Source organism: Callospermophilus lateralis, chromosome 13, assembly GCF_048772815.1.
Source record: "Callospermophilus lateralis isolate mCalLat2 chromosome 13, mCalLat2.hap1, whole genome shotgun sequence".
Classification (NCBI taxonomy): domain Eukaryota; kingdom Metazoa; phylum Chordata; class Mammalia; order Rodentia; family Sciuridae; genus Callospermophilus; species Callospermophilus lateralis.
The window spans coordinates 23,040,372-23,059,081 of record NC_135317.1 but is presented as its reverse complement, the minus strand read 5'-3'; the positions used below and the strand labels follow the sequence as shown (position 1 = coordinate 23,059,081).

At 35.8% G+C, this 18,710-nt stretch overlaps 1 protein-coding gene across 4 annotated transcripts in view; it reads left to right on the top strand.

Annotated features, from left to right (window-relative positions):
• Positions 1-12,156, top strand: part of LOC143379360 (aldo-keto reductase family 1 member C1-like) — a 33,699-nt gene extending 21,543 nt beyond the window's left edge. For 3 of the 4 annotated variants that reach the window (XR_013088475.1, XR_013088476.1, XR_013088474.1), the window contains 5 exons: positions 2,340-2,446; positions 2,962-3,127; positions 8,845-8,930; positions 10,203-10,369; positions 10,583-12,156. Coding sequence is in view for 1 of the 4 variants with exons in the window: in XM_076831928.1 (XP_076688043.1) it covers positions 2,340-2,446; positions 2,962-3,127; positions 8,845-8,930; positions 10,583-10,625 (402 nt within the window). In the remaining 3 variants the exon portion in view is untranslated. The remainder of the gene's footprint in view (positions 1-2,339; positions 2,447-2,961; positions 3,128-8,844; positions 8,931-10,202; positions 10,370-10,582) is intronic. The other variant, XM_076831928.1, reaches the window with a different exon arrangement.
• Positions 12,157-18,710: the final 6,554 nt, after the last annotated feature.

Genomic DNA, 18,710 nt, shown 5'->3' with positions numbered 1-18,710 from the left:
GAAGTAAAGAGAGGTAAAGGTGAAGGGAGGTAGAAGTTATTTAGAATTGGAATGGTGGGCTTAGCCTGAGCTATGAAGGATGACCGATGACAGTGTAGACAGAAGGCCTGTGGGGAGCACCATGTAGAGAAAGAAATGGCATGAAAACATGGAGTGGGGCAGTAACCAAGGACAACGGAAATAAACGCAGAGCAATGGAAAAGGTTTTTTCCTAGGGGGTTCAGATGTGCAATTTACACCATCTGGCTTAGAAGGAGGGGTTGTGGGGATACTAATAGTGGATGAAATCAACCCTGAGGGATTTTGAGCAGAACACAGACCTGACCCTGTGCCTGACCACATTTAGTTTCTCCTTCTTTCTTTCTGACATCAAATCAGCTATTTAAGCACATCTATTCTGTTCCTGGTCCTGTACTCTAAGTTATTGTTTTTAACAAATTCCAGTCATGGAGTATGGGTCTTTGATTGGAAAATATAGCTTAAAAAATTCATGAATTTGGTATATAATGATAGAACCTTGTGATCTCCAGATGTGAATGTTAAAAGCTAATGTGATTTTAATACTAACCTCACCCTCATTTTTTAACAATGCCCACTCTCAAGCCTTTAGAATGTTTGAAAGGATGACACAGAACATCTGTGTTCAACTATATCCAAAATTGTTGATATTTGCCACATTGTCACGTGTAGGTAGGTGATGAGGTTACAGCTGTACACACGCATGGAATATTTTGCTGAATGTCTTGATAATATGTCCTATGCACAAGTGTTCACTCCTACAGACCTCAGAAGACATCTGCTAGGAATAAAGATCCTCTCTGCCAGAGTCACCGTTGCATTATTAGATCTATGGAAGTTATCAATTATTCCCTGATACCGTGTAATATCTGGACCACCTTCACATTTCCCATGGTTTCTCCAAAATGTCTTGTATACTTTTTAAACCAGGAAATCATTGTGGTTCACACATAATCCTTGTCAAGCTCTTTTCTTTTGTTCAAGCTCTTTTAACCTAGAAATACCACCAATTCTTTTTCCCCAGGATATCTGGACAGGATTTGACAAATATTTCAGATTTGTTAGATTATGTTCTCATAATGATAGCTTGTTTCTCTATTCCAAGTTTTATAAATTAGAAGTTAGGTCCACATGCTTTATTATACTGGTGTTAACCATTTTCGGCAAAAAAAAGTCACCATCATGTTCAGCCCAGGAGGAAGCACATAATGACAGATCACCCCACTGTGGGTGATGCTAATTGTGATTTCTTGGCTCAGCTAGTGGTAGCCAGATTTTCTTTTTGATAAATGTGTGTTTCCCCCCCTTGAATTAGTAAAGACCTGTTGAGTGAAAATTATCAACAGAGGAAATCGTGTTCCATGACAGATATGATCCACTAGTTGAATATCTATTGATCATTTTTGTCTAAATTCATTTGTTATATAGGGGTTTGTGAACAATTATTCTCACTTTTAACTATTCTTTGTGCCTGACACTTTCTTGTACAAAATTTCAACATATCAAATCAGGATAAACTGCAGGGCTGGGGTTGTGGCTCAGTGGTAGAGCGCTTGCCTAGCATGTATGAGGCACTGGGTTCGATTCCCAGCATCACATATAAATAAATGAATAAAATAAAGGTTCATCAACATGTGAAAAAAATAAGTAAATTAGGATTTTTTAAAAATGTTTTTTTAAAAGATAAACTGCAACTTTTTCCTTTAAAATAGTGGAATCCTTAATAGCTTGCCTTTATTTACATTGTGTAGAGTTATTGTAATAATAAGCATCAGTAGGGGCAAGTATTTTTGTTCTCTTTCTCTCTATTACTATGGGCATTAATACCTTTATTTACAATATGTGTTAGAAATGATCCTATTTTGTTCATTATTGCTTTGGAGCAGAAATCTATTCAGCTATCACTAGAGAGATCCCTACCCATGGTACTTTGTCATTCAGACTTGCCCTCCTGAATCTTTGACCAAATTTTTGTTTTTGGCATGATTTGGTGTTCAAGGTTGGAAGAATTCTTTCCCCACTCCAGATATGGAATTATGCATGTCTCCTTACAGTTAAAAGGGTATTTAGCACCCAAGATCTGGTCCACAAAGTTGTTTCTTCTTAGAAATGCCTCAAAAAGAAAAACAAAATTCAGGGTATAGTATAGAAGTACTGAATTAATATTTAAAAAGCGCATTGCTACTTGATGTTAATTTTTTCATCTCAAATTTTATATTATAGCTTTTTAAAAAAATCAGTTTCTGTTACTTTGACATTTTGTTTTCATATTAACATTAGCATTTAGTAGAATCTGATACCTTCTGTCTTGTCCACCACAGGTAGAATGTCATCCTTTTCTCAACCAGAGAAAACTGCTGGACTTCTGCAAGTCAAAAGACATTGTTTTGGTTGCTTATGGTGCTGTGGGAAGTACCCGAGACAGATGGTAATAAGGACAAGAAGCTCACCTAAAACATCATCAGTGACGAAATATTTCTATTATTATATTTCTATTATAATGTTTTCTTCCTTCTTTTCTCCTTTTCTTTCTACCCCTCTCCCTTTCTTTCTGTACTGAGGATTGAACTCAAGGACTCTCTACCTCTGAGCTACATCCCAAGCCCTTTTATAAAATTTTATTGAGATGAGGTCTTGTCAAATTGCTGAGGCTGACCTTAAATCTTGCAGTGCTCCTGCCTCAGCCTTCCAGGTTGCTGGGATCACAGGTGCATGCCGCCATGTTCAGTTTGTTTTGTAGGGTTACCCATGGAAGGGCTCAAGGACAGAGGAGAACTTGCGTTTGTGAGTGGATCCCCTATGACACTGATGCTGCCAGTCCAGGGACTACATTTGAGGATCCCTGGTCTACAGTAGTCTAAATAGAGCTTGGTCTATTTTGGAGCCTCCTTACAAAGTAAATACTCAGTCTCAGGACTCCAGTATCTCTGCCTTTTCTTCCAGGACTGACCAGAACACCCCTATTCTTTTGGATGATCCAGTTCTTGGTGCCTTGGCAAAAAAGCACAATCGAACTCCAGCCTTGATTGCTCTCCGCTACCAGCTGCAGCGTGGGGTTGTGGCCCTGGTCAAGAGTTTCAATGAGAAGAGGATCAAAGAGAACATGCAGGTGTTGAGGGGCTCTGGGTTTCAGGGTTCCTCTATGCAGTATCCTTGGCATGTATGCTTTTTAAACTCTCAACATATTTATGATGAGCTAGCTTCTCTGTTTTTGTTGATGCATGTGTGATATATTTCTACCATTTTCTTCATCCTGCCATGGCAGTAGGAAGACAACATGACTGGAGATTATTAGGATTGGACAGAAAACGGAGGCTTGGGTTTCAATATTAAGTCAGCAGTGATCTGTGCAATCCTGTGCAAATCACATTTTTTTTTAAAGGAAGATGCTGAATTAGGTGATTTTCAATCTAAGTATAGAATTATGTCATCAGCAAATAGTGATAATTTGAGTTATTCTTTTCCTATTCGTATCCCTTTAATTTCTTTCATCTCTGTAATTGCTCTGGCTAGAGTTTCAAGGATGTTGAATAGAATTGGAGAAAGAGAGAATCTCTGTTTTGTTCTAGTTTTTAGAGGGAATGCTTTCATTTTTTCTCCATTTAGAATGATGTTGGCCTTGGGCTTAGCATAGATAGCTTTTACAATATTGAGCTATGTTCCTATTAACTTTACTTTTTCTAGTATTTTGAACATGAAGGTGTGCTGTATTTTTAATTTTTTTAAAAAATTTTAATTTTTTATATATGACAATAGAATGCATTACAATTCATATTACACTTATAGAGCACATTTTTTTATATCTCTGGTTGTACATATCTTTTGTGTCTTCACACATGTATTTAGGGTAATGATGACCATCACATTCCACCACCTTTCCTACCCCTATGCCCCCTCTCTTCCCCTCCTCCCCTTTTCCCCTTTGCCCTGTCTAGAGTTCATTTAATCCTTTCACTCTACCCCCTGCAGAATATTATGAATCAGCATCCTTAAATCAGAGAAATCATTTGGCATTTGGTTTTTGGGATTGGCTAATTTCACTTAGCATTATATTCTCCAGCTCTATTCATTTACCTGAAAATGCCATGATTTTATTCTGTTTTAATGCTGAATAATATTCCATTGTGTATATATCCCACATTTTCTTTATCTATTCATCTACTGAAGGGCATCTAGGTTGGTTTCATAGTTTAGCTATTGTGAATTGAGCTGCTATGAACATTGATGTAGCTGTGTCACTGTAGTATGCTGATTTTTAAGTCTTTTGGTTCTAGACCCAGGAGTGGTATAGCTGGGTCAAATGGTGGTTCCATTACCAGTTTTCCAAGGATTCTCCATACTTTGCATAGTGATTGCACCAATTTGCAGTCCCACCAACAATATATGAGTGTGCCTTTTCCCCACACATCCTCGCCAACACTTTTTGTTGTTTGTATTATTTTTTTAAAATACTTATTTTTTTTAGTTGTACACAATACTTTTATTTATTTATTTATTTTTATGTGGTGCTGAGGATTGAACCCAGGGCATCACACATGCTAAGCAAGCATTCTACCGCTGAGCCACAACCCCAGCCCTATTTGTATTCTTAATAGCTGCCATTCTGACTGGGGTGAGATGAAATCTTAGAGTAGTTTTGATTTGCATTTCTCTAATTGCTAGAGATGTTGAACATTTTTTCATATATTTGTTGATTGATTGTATATCTTCTTCTGAGAAATGTCTGTTTAAGTCCTTGACCCATTTATTGGTTGGTTTTTTTTTTTTTGTGCTTAGCTTTTTGAGTTCTTCATATATCCTAGAGATTAATTAGGGCTCTATCTGATGTGTGAGGGGTAAAGATTTGCTCCCAATATGTAGGCTCTCTATTCACCTCAAAGATTGTTTCTTTTGCTGAGAAGAGACTTTTTAGTTTGAGTCCATCCCATTTATTGATTCTTGATTTTAATTCTTGCACCATAGGAGTTTTATTAAGGAAATTGGGGCTTAATTCCACATGATGGAGATTACGGCCTACCTTTTCTTCTATTAGACACAGGGTCTCTGGTTTTATTCCTAAGTCCTTGATCCATTTTGAGTTGAGTTTTGTGCATGGTGAGAGACAGGGGTTTAATTTCATTTTGTTGTATATGGATTTCCAGTTTTCCTAGCACCATTTGTTGAAGAGGCTGTCTTTTCTCCAGTGCATGTTTTTGGACCTTTGTCTAATATAAGATAATTGTTATTTTGTGGGTTAGTCTCTGTGTCCTCTATTCTGTACCACTGGTCAATATCATGCTGTTTTTGTTATTATTGCTCTGTAGTATAGTTTAAGGTCTGGTATAGTGATGCTACCTGCTTAACTCTTCCTGCTAAGGATAGCTTTAGCTATTCTGGGTCTCTTTTTTTTTCCAGATGAATTTCATGATTGCCTTTTCTATTTATATGAGGAATGCCATTGGGATTTTGATTTGAATTGCATTAAATTTGGTAGTATAGTCAATTTGATAATATTAATTCTGCCTATCCAAGAGCAAGGTAGATCTTTCCATCTTCTAAGGTCTTCTTTAATTTCTTTCATTAGGGTTCTTTAGTTTTTGTTGTAGAGGTCATTTACCTTTTTCATTATGTTGATTCCCAAGTATTTTATTTTTTATTTTGTAAATGGGGTAGTTTTCCTCATTTCCTTTTCAGAGGATTCATCACTGATGTACAGAAATGCATTTGATTTATGAATGTTGGTTTTATATCCTAATACTTTGCTGAATTAATTTACTAGTTCTAGAAATTTTCTGGTGGAATATTTTGGGTTTTCCAGGTATAGAATCATATTGTCAGCAAATAGTGCTAATTTGAGTTCTTCTTTACCTATCTGTACTCCTTTAATTTCTTTCATCTGTGTAATGGCTCTGGTCAGTGTTTCAGGAATTATGTTAAATAGAAGTGGTGAAAGAGGGCATCCCTGTCTTGTTCCAGTTTTTAGAGGGAATACTTTCAATTTTTCTCCAATTAGAATAATGTTGGCCTTGGGCTTAGCATAGATAGCTTTTACAATATTGAGCTATGTTCCTATTATCTCTAGTTTTCTAGTGTTTTGAGCATGAAGTTGTGCTGTATTTTGTCAAATGCTTTTTATGCATCTATTGAGATGATCATGTGATTCTTATTTTTCAGTCTATCAATGTGATGAATTACATTTATTGATATCTGTATATTGAACCAACCCTGCATCCCTGGGATGAACCCCACTTGATTGTGGTCTACTATATTTTTAATATGTTTTTGTATTTGATTTGCCAGAACTTTATTGAGAAGTTTTGCATTTGAGTTCAACAGGGATTTTGGTCTGAAGTTTTCTTTCCTTTATGTGACTTTGTCCAGTTTTGCTCTCACAGTGATACTAGACTTATAGAATGAGTTTGGAAAGGTTCCCTCTTTTACTATTTCATGGAATAATTTGAGGAGTATTGGTATTAGTTCTTTGAAAATCTTGTAGAATGTGTTTGTGAATCAGTCTGTTCCTGGGCTTTTCTTGGTTGGTAGGCTTTTGATTGCATCCTCTATTTTATTGCTAGAATTGATCTGTTTAAATTGTATATATCCTCCTGATTCAGTTTGGGTAGATCATATGACTCTAGAAATTTGTTGATGTCTTCAAGATTTTCTATTTTATTGGAGTATAAGTTTTCCAAATAATTTTTATTATCTTCTTTATTTCAGTAGTGTCAGTGTGATATTTCCTTTTTATTATGAATTTAGTAATTTGAGTTTTTTCTCTCTTTCTCTTTATTAACATGGCTAATGGTTTATCAATTTTATTATTTTTTCAAAGATCCAACTTTTTGTTTTGCCAATTTTTTGAATTGTTTCTTTTGTTTTAATTTCATTAATTTCAACTCTGGTTTTAAATATTGTTTCTATTCTAATGCTTTTGGTGTTGATTTATTCTTATTTTTTCCTAGGGCTTTGAGATGTAATATTAGCTCATTCATTCATTGATTTTCTGTTCTTTTAATGAATGAGCTCAATGCAATGAACTTTCCTCTTAGCACTACCTTCATAGTGTCCCAAAGGTTTTGATATGTTGTATCAGTGTTCTCATTTACCTTTAAGTATTTTTTTTTAAATTTCATCTCCGATTTCTTCTGCTATCCATTCATCATTCAATATCATATTTTTTTAGTCTCCTGGTGTTGAAGTAGCTTTAATTTTTAGTTTATCATTGAATTGTAATTTCATTCCATTATGATCTGATAAAATGCAGGGTAGTGTCTCTATTCTTTTGTATTTACTAAGAATTGCTTTGTGGAATAATATATGGTTAGTTGTAGAGAAGGATGCATGTGCTGAAGAAAAAAAGTATATTCACGTGTTGATGGACGAAATATTCTATATATGTCTGTTAAGTCTAAATTATTGATTGAATTTTTAGTTCTATATTAGTTTTTGTTTGGAAGATATATTAAGTGGTGAGAGAGGAAAGTTAAAGTCACCCAGTATTATTGTGCTGTGATCTATTTGATTCTTCAAATTGTGAAGAATTTGTTTGATGTATGTAGATGCTCTGTTGTTTGGGCCATAGATATTTACAATTATTATGCCTTGTTGATGTATAGTTCCCTTCAGCAGTATGAAATGTCTTTCTTTGTCCCTTCTGATTAATTTTGGCTTGAAGTCCACTTATCTGATTTGAAGACGGAAATCCATCTTGTTTACATGATTCACATGAGTGATATGGTTTTTCCCATCCTTCAGTCTGTGGATGTTTTTCCTAGGAGGTGAGTCTCTTGCAGACAGCGTATTGTTGGGTCTTTATTTTTTTAACCCTATCTTCCAGTCTATGTCTTAATAACAGAAAACCAATGATTTTGATTTTCTTCTAATAAGTTTTTCTTCTAATTTTGAAAATTTCCCAGTGTACAAGAAAATTTAAAGAGTAATCTAATCTTACCTATATTTTTGACATCTCCATCCCATTTTAGAGTATTCCTATAGATTTATGGATCCATTAGTTTCAACATGCTAGCATTTATCTATCTATCTATCTATCTATCTATCTATCTATCTATCTATCTATCTTTCTTTCTTTCTTTCTTTCTTAATGAGGATTGAACCCAGTGGCACTTAGCCACTGAGCCACATCTCCATTCTTTCTTATATTTTAATTTGAGACAGAGTCTGACTAAGATGCTTAGGGCCTTGCTAAGTTACTGAGGCTGACACTGAACTTGCAAATCCTCCTGTATCACTGGGATTACAGGTGTGCACCACTATGCCTGGCAGTGATCATCTTTTTTTTTTTTTGTCTTAATCTAACACTAATTTAGACAATGAGATAATTTTCAATCCAGCTTTGATACTATTTGATGATGATAACATCATTTGTTTTGGACAATTTAAGACTTCAATTATAGGAAAAATCTTTTTATTCTGGTTATTAATAGGATATAGAAATCCAGCCACAAATCTTACTAAATCATATTGTTCAGAACTTAATGTAATTTTCTTTTAAGATATTTCAACTGTAGTATAAAGTGATTTCAATGTATTATATAAAGACTCGGATTTCTCTTTTTCACATGGTGTTCTTTAACAGCTGAAGTGTTTTTATTGATATCTTTAATAACTTTTGAAACTTCTCATTAATTGTATTTATTTATTTAGCTGTGTTCATGGTCAAACCCAGGACACTGTGCATCAAGGACAAGTGCTTGCCTAGCAAACAACCTCCCCAGACCTTCTCATCTGTTCTAAAAATTGCCTCTGCACCATTCAGTTGGAGTAATTTATATTTCTCAGATTGACAATGTGCAATATAACAATAATGAAAATCTACTTCTATGATAGGTTTTTGAATTTCAATTGACTCCAGAAGACATGAAAATCTTAGATGACCTCAATAGGAATGTTCGATACTACCCTGTTGAGGATGTGTAAGTAACTTCCATAAATATAGTGCCTCAATTTATTCCTGGGGATGAATATAACATCATTGTTGAAAGCTACCTCAATACATGGAGGACAGAGGCCAGTTTGAGTCAGGGATGAGACAGGAGCTTTTATGAGTTCTTGTCTCAGATTCTTGCCAGAGACCTGTTCTGTGAGTGGAACCAGGGTCTGCATGGATTCCACACATGCACCTGGGCACTTCTCATTCCATGGAATGATCCAGATAAACCAATATCATTGCTGAATGTACACCTGAAAGTAGGTCTCTCTATCCTATGAGTTTGTAGTGGATATACACTTTTGTTATCACCAATATAATGTTGTTAAGTGTTTTTAAAACAAGTTTTCTATATCTTCTCCCTTATCTCTTAATTTCTTATCAGGTTAAGGGCATCTCCATCAACCCTGTGGTTAGAAGCTCTCATCTCCTCCATATAAAATTGTTCATTAGATTCTTTCAGTTTAATGGCTTTGATAGTTTCAAGTCCCTCTCTTCCTTTTTGCTGCACATTTGCTCAGACACAGAAACTGCTTTTGTCTACAGAATAACTGTCATTAGTGGATAAATAGAAACAGTGGGCTTTGATTTTCCTGAAATACAGAAATCTCGATGCAGAGGATAAAGAAGTGTTAGAGAATAGAGACTGAAACTGAAGGACAGCATGGGGCGAAGCCTTAGTAAAGGGAATATATAGCCAACAAATGATCTTTACCCTTCCTTCATACTCTGAGGTTACAAAATCTAAGAAAATATATTATGAAGGTAAGCTGGAGAACAGATTCCTCTTGCCTTTGAGAATTTAACTCATATTAGAAACAAATGTGATACTGTATGAAAGAGATTAGCATACTATAAAATTGTATGTGCTCAAAAATTGGTAGATATGTCATTACTAATATTTTCATTAGTACAGAGAAAGATGATGAGTTATGTAGAGATCAGAGATTGAGGGAGTGGCAAGCAATGAATAATTATTGCTACCTAAGCATTATAATAAATAATGATTTTTATATTTTATCTTCTTTGAAAAGTCTACACTTCCCCAAATTATATGGTAAACTCTTAAGATTTGGAACTGTATGTTATAAATGCAATTCTTTTCATTTATGAATTTAACAGAACATGCTGAGTGTGATGGGCAATAAGTAAATAATTAATGAATTAGCACAATGGAAGTGAAGTTGCTGGCAGTAATTTACACAGCCTGAAATAATTTTCTCAGTGTTGACCAATGTCTGCACTTGTCCTTGTTCAGCAAGAAAGAATCAATTTTCTTTGAGAAAACTGAGAACTGGAAGTTTCATTGAGAACTGAAGGAAATAAGATGGGATGAGAAACTACTTTCCTGTTCTGACAGATGTGAATGGGGATAAAAATATGTTTAGATTTTTGCCTTGGTGTATTCTCTGTATTAAATTCCAGGTGAGAAAATAGAATTTGAACAATTTAATTATGATTTCCAGAAAATACTTAATATAATGTCATGCTCATGAAATTAAGAAAGGCATAGCTTACAACCTTGATCCAAGGAAACAAAATTATCAACATGACCTAATGGATGCTTTTGGAAATCTCTTTACCATTCTAGAAATGGAGTACTGAGCTGATATTGTGTACATTTTTTTCTCATTGTAGATTTTATGGACATCCCAATTACCCACATTTTGATGAAAGTTGACATGGAGGCCTTTGTCATCACTTTGACTTTAACCCCTGCTAATCAATATTGATGTGGGAGACATCTCTGGTGGTTGGACACATCATTTCTAATCCATGCGGTTTGTCAAATTCATGTTCACTGGAACTCTGCTCACATATCAGGAAGAAAAGGGGCTAAATTTTTGTTGCCTTTAAAAAATAATATAAAGTTATTTTCCTATTTAATACTAAAACCTCACCCAGCAGCAAATCTAGGTGAAATGTGGAGAGAAAGGGGGCTGGAGGGAGAAGGAAATCCGAGCAATGCACATTTAATTAATGACTTAGCATAATTTGAATATGTAAACTTATGTGGGGGTTGAAAGAATGGGAAGAGGAAATAATAGACACCTATGATGGAACTCTTGAAACTGGAGTCTGAATAGAGGCATGGGAAAGAAAGGAAAGAGTCACAGAATTACTTAGTGTGCAATGTATTTTAAGTAGTTGTTTTAATCAGCATTTTCACTGTTCTAACCAAAAGACCTGACAAGAATAATTTTAAGGAGGAAGAGTTTATTTTGGGGGTTCATGGTTTCAGAGGTCTGGGTCCACAGACAGCTGGCTCTATTCCTTGGGAGTAAAGGTCAGGCAGAACATCATGGTGGAAAACTGCAGTAGAGGAAAGTGGCTCAGAACATCATACTAGGAAGTAAAGAGAGGGAGAGAGACAGAGAAAATATATACCCCAAAGGCATGGCCTAATGACCCAACTCATCCAGCCATACCCACCTGCCTGCAGTTATCATCAGTTAATACTTATCAGGGGATTAATGCACTGATTAGGTTAAGGTGCTCACAATCCCATCATTTCACCTCTAAACTTTCTTGCATTGTTCACACATCAGCTTTTGGGGGATACCACATATCTAAACCATAATGGTAGTAAAAATGGGAGTGGTCACCAGAAGTGTGTCCTAGGCATGAGTACAGTCCTATGGGAGCTGAGAGGGACAACAGCCTTGAAAGAACATATTTTTATAGATGTAGTTTTCTCCTTCCTTTCTGAGATGAAAGTTTATAGATTCAAGTATCTAGGGCCTGTTGATGCAATTATTTCTATCAGGATGATTAGGAAACTCAGGCAGGCCTGGCTGTCTCAGAATAATCACATAGCTAGTGTGATACACTAAATCATGGTCCTTAATTACCCCATCCCCAAATCCCTGGAATCTGAGGATATGTTACCTCTTAGTATGTTATTCTTCTGTGACTGCACAATTACTCCTGGATTATTTATCCATAAAAAACATTTGAAATACAGAAGATGTAAGGTAAAGTTTTGTAGGAAGAATGAAAGAATGAGTGACACAATCAACTAATATAAATGCTCTAATTTGCTTTAATGATTAGGATATTAAACAAGTTAAATAGGTGCATATTTTTAGGACAAGCAAAATATACTGGAATCATTGAATAAGTAATTATGTTAATAAAAGAAAGACATATAATCTATATGGTGATGATGACTTTAAGTTTATAAATAAATAAAACACACACAACAACCCATACGTTTGCTTAGAGAAGTCATCAGAGAAAATGCACAATTGTTTTTTATTTTCTAAACTTTTGGAATTTGTGAGGATTATTTTCATTTTCAAAAAAACCAAACACCCTTATTGTGAAGCATTTGTTTTATTTTAATATGAGAAAAAGCAAGGAAAATAACCAGAAATAGTGGACCCTGCTTCCAAACTGCCTCTACCAAATTCAGAAATCCTTGCCATCCTGTCTAGAAGGAGGAAACTCCGGTAGCAATGTCAATATCTCAAGGTCAATATTCTTCAGAATATGAAAAATAAAGATAGGTGATGAATAGCACTGAAAGAAGAGAAGGGGTATTAATTACATCATACTCTGAACCCATAAAAGAGAGGGTTTATGGGATGATCCTCTTGGGATGTATTAAAATCTCTGAATTTATACCCAAGTCCCTACTCTTAGCCCAGCATACATACACCCAAGCTCCTCTTTATGCACAGACTGCACATTAATGCCCAGTTCCCACATCACGTGGATATAAACTCCAAGGTGAGGTAGAGTTTGATGCAGACTGAATGTTCTAAGGGGAATGAGAAGTGTCACCAAAATGCTGTGGTCAGTGGAGCCTTAGGCACAGCTCTTATCCTTAGTTCATGTGCCTAGTGTCAATGAGGATGGTGTGTCTCTTTCCCACAATTCCCTCAGCAACATGCTGAGCACCCTATTTTTCTCTCCCTGTCCACAGTATTTTCTCCAAGGTCCAGCTGTGAAACCTCCAGCCTCCTTAGTTTACTAGGGAAACTGGCACAACCAGTGTGGGCTCTTACAGTTGGCAAGGATTCAAAGTTTCCCCAGTGTATTTCCCATTGGGTTGAACAACAAACAGATCTCAGAGATTTGAGGAATGTTTAGCCCTACAGGAGAGGGAGGAGAAGATGGGCATGGAGAAGGAGAGAAGGGTGGAAATAGAAAAGCAGGAATGAGAAGAGAGTGGGGAAAAAAAGAGAGTGCATCCTTTAGTCCTAAGAAATAGCCATTAATCTGCCTTAAGAAAATAATTACTTCTATTTTTACTTCACTCATTTGCCCTAAAAGAGACTTGTCCATTTGCAGAGAACTGCAAATATGAGCTCAGCAAAATTATCAATATAATTTTTGATAATGATCTGTTAGCCAGGTGTAATGGTGTATGCCTAGAATTGCAGCTAATCAGGAGGCTAGGGCAGGAGAATTGGCAAGTTCAAGGCCAGTCTGGGCAATTTAGTGAGACTCAGTCACAAAATAAAATCCTTAAAAAGTGGGGAGGGTACTGGAGATGCAAATACGTGGCAGAGTGCTCCTGGGTTTGATGCTCAATACTACCAATAAAATAAAATAAAATAAAAAAAGAAAGAAAATAAAATTGTATGCTAGCTTCAACATTTTTCCCTAGGAGATATACTGTTTTGAATTCTCTAGGATGAGTGTACCACATATACAAGAAAAAGCATACACTTGAACCTCACTGAGAAGGCTGTTAGGAATAGGGGGCTGAGGGGTGACATGGATCAAGGATTAGAACTGGAATGCTTTAGAAAACAGGGGAATTGGGGGAAGCAGAGAAAGGACTAATACCTTTCTGTAGGGGAGATGGAACACTGCTTTACCCTGGATATAAAATTGAGCAAAAAAATAAAACCAGAGGTGTTTAAGGGAATCCATGTGGAGTTTTAATTATGATATTTGATGGAATTCATAACCCATGGAATTTCAAGTCAAATCCAACTCCTATACTCTTGATTCATGGAATGAGTGATATCTAAGAAACTGCCCTGATGTGGCTTCTCCATGAGTGAGGTGAAAACTGGGTCCATTTTTAATGACTTCTTTCTCTGCGTTATTATTATTATTTTTTTTAATGCTAGTCGGTACTGTATTAGCTCCTAGAATCCATTGGGCACATGCTCTGGGGCGGGGGGGGGGGGTGACTCAGCAGTTTTAACAGACTGTGCATGTTCCTGGACTGTGTCAATATACTAGGGTGGGGATTGTAAGAAGGAAATCATTAACTCTGAAAATTGTTTGATTAGATTATAGCAAGTTTAAATTGAAAAAAGAAAAAACTATCTCAATGAGTTTAAACCTGAAAGAAATGTGTCACTACCAAGACAAGAAGCTCCAAAGAAGGGGAAGCTCTAGATTCATCCACTGAGGGTCCAGATGTCCTCCCATCTTTTCCTGGGTCTTTCTTCTTCTTCTTCTTTTTAAAACTACTCTCACTCTCAGGGTGGGTAAGGACAACCTCAGCAATTTCTGGCCCTACAACACAACACGATATATCAACTCCAAGAACAGAGGGCTATTTTTAAGAAAATTATTCTTCTTAGAATGAGAGAAAACTTCTCTAGACCCTCAGAACAAATAATTTCACATGGCATTGATCAGGAATAGGTCGCAATTAAGTCCTCCCCCAATAACCCCATGCCAAGAGCAATGGAATTAACTGGAGTGACCTAACCAATCAAGTGGAGTACAATAGACAGTGGGGGTGGGGGTGGAGAACCTTTCTTCATATGAGTTTCCAGAGTCACTGGGATTCCAGGCCTGTGCCACCATGCCTGGAATGTCACCTTTGGATGAAGTGGTACATGTAAATAAAAGTGAAAAGTTTGCTCTGGAGCAGGCTTATGGTGCTATGTGGTTGGTAAAAGGACAGGCCAAGAGGAGAAAGTGACAGGAAGCCACACCCAGTAGCAAATCCGCACAAGAGATGTGAGAGAGGGGGTGGGCTGTAATCAATGTTCGTGTAACAGATGATTCAACCTAATTTTAATATGGAAACTTCTATGTGGGACAAAAGAATGGGAAGAGGAAACACAAGACACCTGTGATGGCCACACTTGATGAACAGGGACCTTGATGAGTGCTGGTTTGGGAGAAACCAGAGTCACAGGATTGCTTCACATACAACACGGTAAACTCACAATTTCCCAGATGAAGCAGTATAAATAGTAAACATGGAAGAAGTCACCAGAAGTGTGTCCCAGGCATGAGAACAACCCTTTGGGTGTTGAGAATTCAGTAAACTGGACAGCGTGAGCTATCTGCATGAAGAAAGAAAGGTGATATCAACGTAGCCTGGGTAGAAATTCAAACTGAGAGAAGAAAGGATGTATAACAAGAAGTGGAAAATAAAATAGGGTCAAGGTGACATGTATTTTGAGGGAACATATTTTTATAGAGATGTGGTTTCCTTCTTCATATCTGAGATGAAAGTCTAGAGTTTCAAATATCTAGGGCCTGTTGATACAATTACTCCTATCAGAAAGATTGGGAAACTAAGGTGTGGACACCCAGACTAAGCATATAGCCAGATCATAGGTTACATCATGGTCCCCAATTATTCCATTTGCAAATCCCTGGAACCTGAGACCATGTTACATGACATGGCACAAGAAACTTCTCAGAGGGGATTAATTTAGGGACTATGACAGCTAAGATTTTCCTGGATCCTCTGAGCAAAACAAATGTAATTATAGTCTTCTAAGAATTGAGACAAAGATGTCACAGGCAAGGAGGGAACCCTTCCAAACTCATGAATATAGCATCATCTGATTAAAAATCAGATGAAGATACATCAAAGAACAAAAATTTTGGACCAATATCCCTGAAGAGCATAGATGTAAAAATTCTTAATAAAATACTGGAAAATCGCATATTTAGAAGATAATGTAATGGGGTTCATTTCAGAGATACACGAATGGTTCAACATAAGGAAATCAAGAAATGTAATCCATCACATCAATAGAATTAAAGACAAGAATCACCTGATTGTCTCAATAATGCAGAAAAAGCACTTGACAAAATACAGCATTTATTCATGCACAAAACACTAGAAAAATTAAGGATAGCAGGAACATATCGAAACATTGTAAAATCTACATATGCTAAACCCAAGGCCTAAATCATTCTAAATGGAGAAAAATTGAATGTATTCCCTCTAGAGACTGGGTCAAGACAGGGGTGCTCTCTTTCACCACTCCTATTCAACATTGTCCTTGAAATTCTAGATAGAACAATTAGACAAAAGAAAGAAAGGAATACAAATAAGAAAAGCTCAAACTATCCCGTTTTGACAATGATATGTTTCTATATTTAGAAGACCCCTCCCAAAATCTCTTCTAGAAAGCTATAGAACTCAAAAAAAAAAAATTCAGCAAAGTAGCAGGATATAAAATAATGTCCATAATCATTTGTGTTCCTCTACACTAATGATGAACCAGTTCAAAAGAAATAAGGAAAACTCTTTGAATCACATTAACATCAAAAAATAAAAATTTGGGAATTAATCTAACAAATGGGGTGAAAGATCTCTACAATAAAAAAGTACAGAACACTAAAAGAAGAAATTGAAGAAAACTTTAGAAGATGGAAAGATCTCCCGTGATCTTGGATAGGCAGAATTAAAATTGTCAAAATGGCCATATTACAGATATAATGTAATTTCTATTAAAATTCCAGTGATATTCTTCATCGAAGTAGAAAAATCAGTCATGAAATTAATTTGGGAAAATAAGAGGCCCAGAATAGCCAAAGCAATTCTTATTAAGAAAAGTGAAGCAGGAGGCATCACAATACCAGACTTTAAATTTTACTACAGAGTTGTAGTAACAAAAATGGCATGGTATTGGCACCAAAACAGATATGAAGACCAATCATACAGAATAGAAGACTCAGAGACATACCCGCATGAATTCAGTTATCGCATACTAGCAAAGGCACCATAAACATACAATGGAGAAAAGATAGCTTCTTAAACGAATGGTGATGGAAAAACTGGAAATTCATATGTTGGAGAATAAAAATGCACCCCAATCTCTCACCCTGCACAAAATTCAACTCAACGTGGATCAAGGACTTAGGCATTAGACCAGAGGCCCTGCACCTACTAGAAGAAAAAGTAGATCCAAATCTCCACCATGTTAGCTTCAGAACTGACTCCCTCAATAAGACTCCTGAAGCACAGGAAGTAAAATTACAAATCAATAAATGAGATGGTATCAACCAAAAGACTTCTTCATAACAAAACAAACAATCATAAATGTGAAGAGAAATCCTACAGAATGGGAGAAAATCTTTACCACCTGTACCTCAAATAGAGTATTACTCTCCAGGATATACAAATAGCTCAAAAAATTTTTTATTGTTGTTTGTATTCTTGATAACTGCCATTATGAATGGTATGAGATGAACTCTTAGAGTAGTTTTGATTTGCATTTCTCTAATTACTAGAGAAGTTGAACATTTTTTCATATATTTGTTGATCAATTGTGTATCTTCTTCTAAGAAGTGTCTGTTCAGATCCTCAGCCCATTTATTGATTGGGTTGTTTTTTTTTTTTTTGCGTGTATGTGTTAAGTTTTTTGAGTTCTTTAAATATTCTGGAGATCAGTGCTCTGCTCAATATTCAATGTGTGTGTGCTAAAAATTTACTTCCAAAATGTAGACTCTCTTTTCACCTCATTGATTATTTCTTTTGCTGAGAAGAAGCTTTTTAGTTTGAATCCATCCCATGAATTGATTCTTGATTTTATTTCTTGTGCTTTAGGAGTCTTGTTAATGAAATCAGGGCTTAATCCAAAGTGATGAAGATGTGGGCCTATTTTTTTCATCTATTAGGTGCAGGGTTTCTTGTCTTATTCTTAGGTCCTTTATCCTCTTTGAGTTGAGTTTTGTGCATGGTGAGAGATAGGGGGTTTATTTTCATTTTGCTATATATAAATTGCCAGTTCTCACAGCATCATTTGTTGAAGAGGTTATCTTTTCTCCAATGTAGGTTTTGGCTCCTTTGCTTAGGAAAAAATAACTGTATTTATGTGGTTTTGTCTCTGTGTTTTGTATTCTGTACCATTGATCTACATACCTATTTTGATGCTAATACCATGCTGTTTTTGTTACTATAGCTTTATAGTATAGATTAAGGTCTGGTATTGTGATGCCTCCTGCTTCACTTTTCTTGCTAAGGATTGCTTTGGATATTCTGGGTCTCTTATAATTCCAAATGAATTTCATGATTGCCTTTTCTATTTCTATAAGAAACGATTGGGATTTTAATTGGAATCACATTGAATCGGTATAGCACTTTGGGTAGTAGATCCATTTTGATAGTACTAATTTTGTCTATTTAAGAGCATGTGAGATTTTTTCCACCTTCTAAGGTTTTCTTCAATTTCTTTCTTTATGTACTATAGTTGTCATTGTAGAGGTCTTTCAGCTCTTTTGTTGATTCCCAAGTATTTTATTTTTTTGAGGCTATTATGAATGGGGTAGTTTTCATAATTTCTCTTTCAGAGGACTCATCACTGATTAGAATACATTTAATTTATGGTTAATTAATTTTATACCCTGCTAAGTTGCTGAATTCATTTATTTGTTCTGAAGTTTTCTGGTGGAATTTTTTGGACCCTCTAAATATAGAATTATGTTGTCAATACATAATTATAGTTTGAGCTCTTCTTTTCATATCCCTTTGATTCTTTCTTTTGTCTAATTTCTCTGGCTAGAGTTTCAAGGACTATGTTAAATAGAAGTGGCGAAAGAGGGC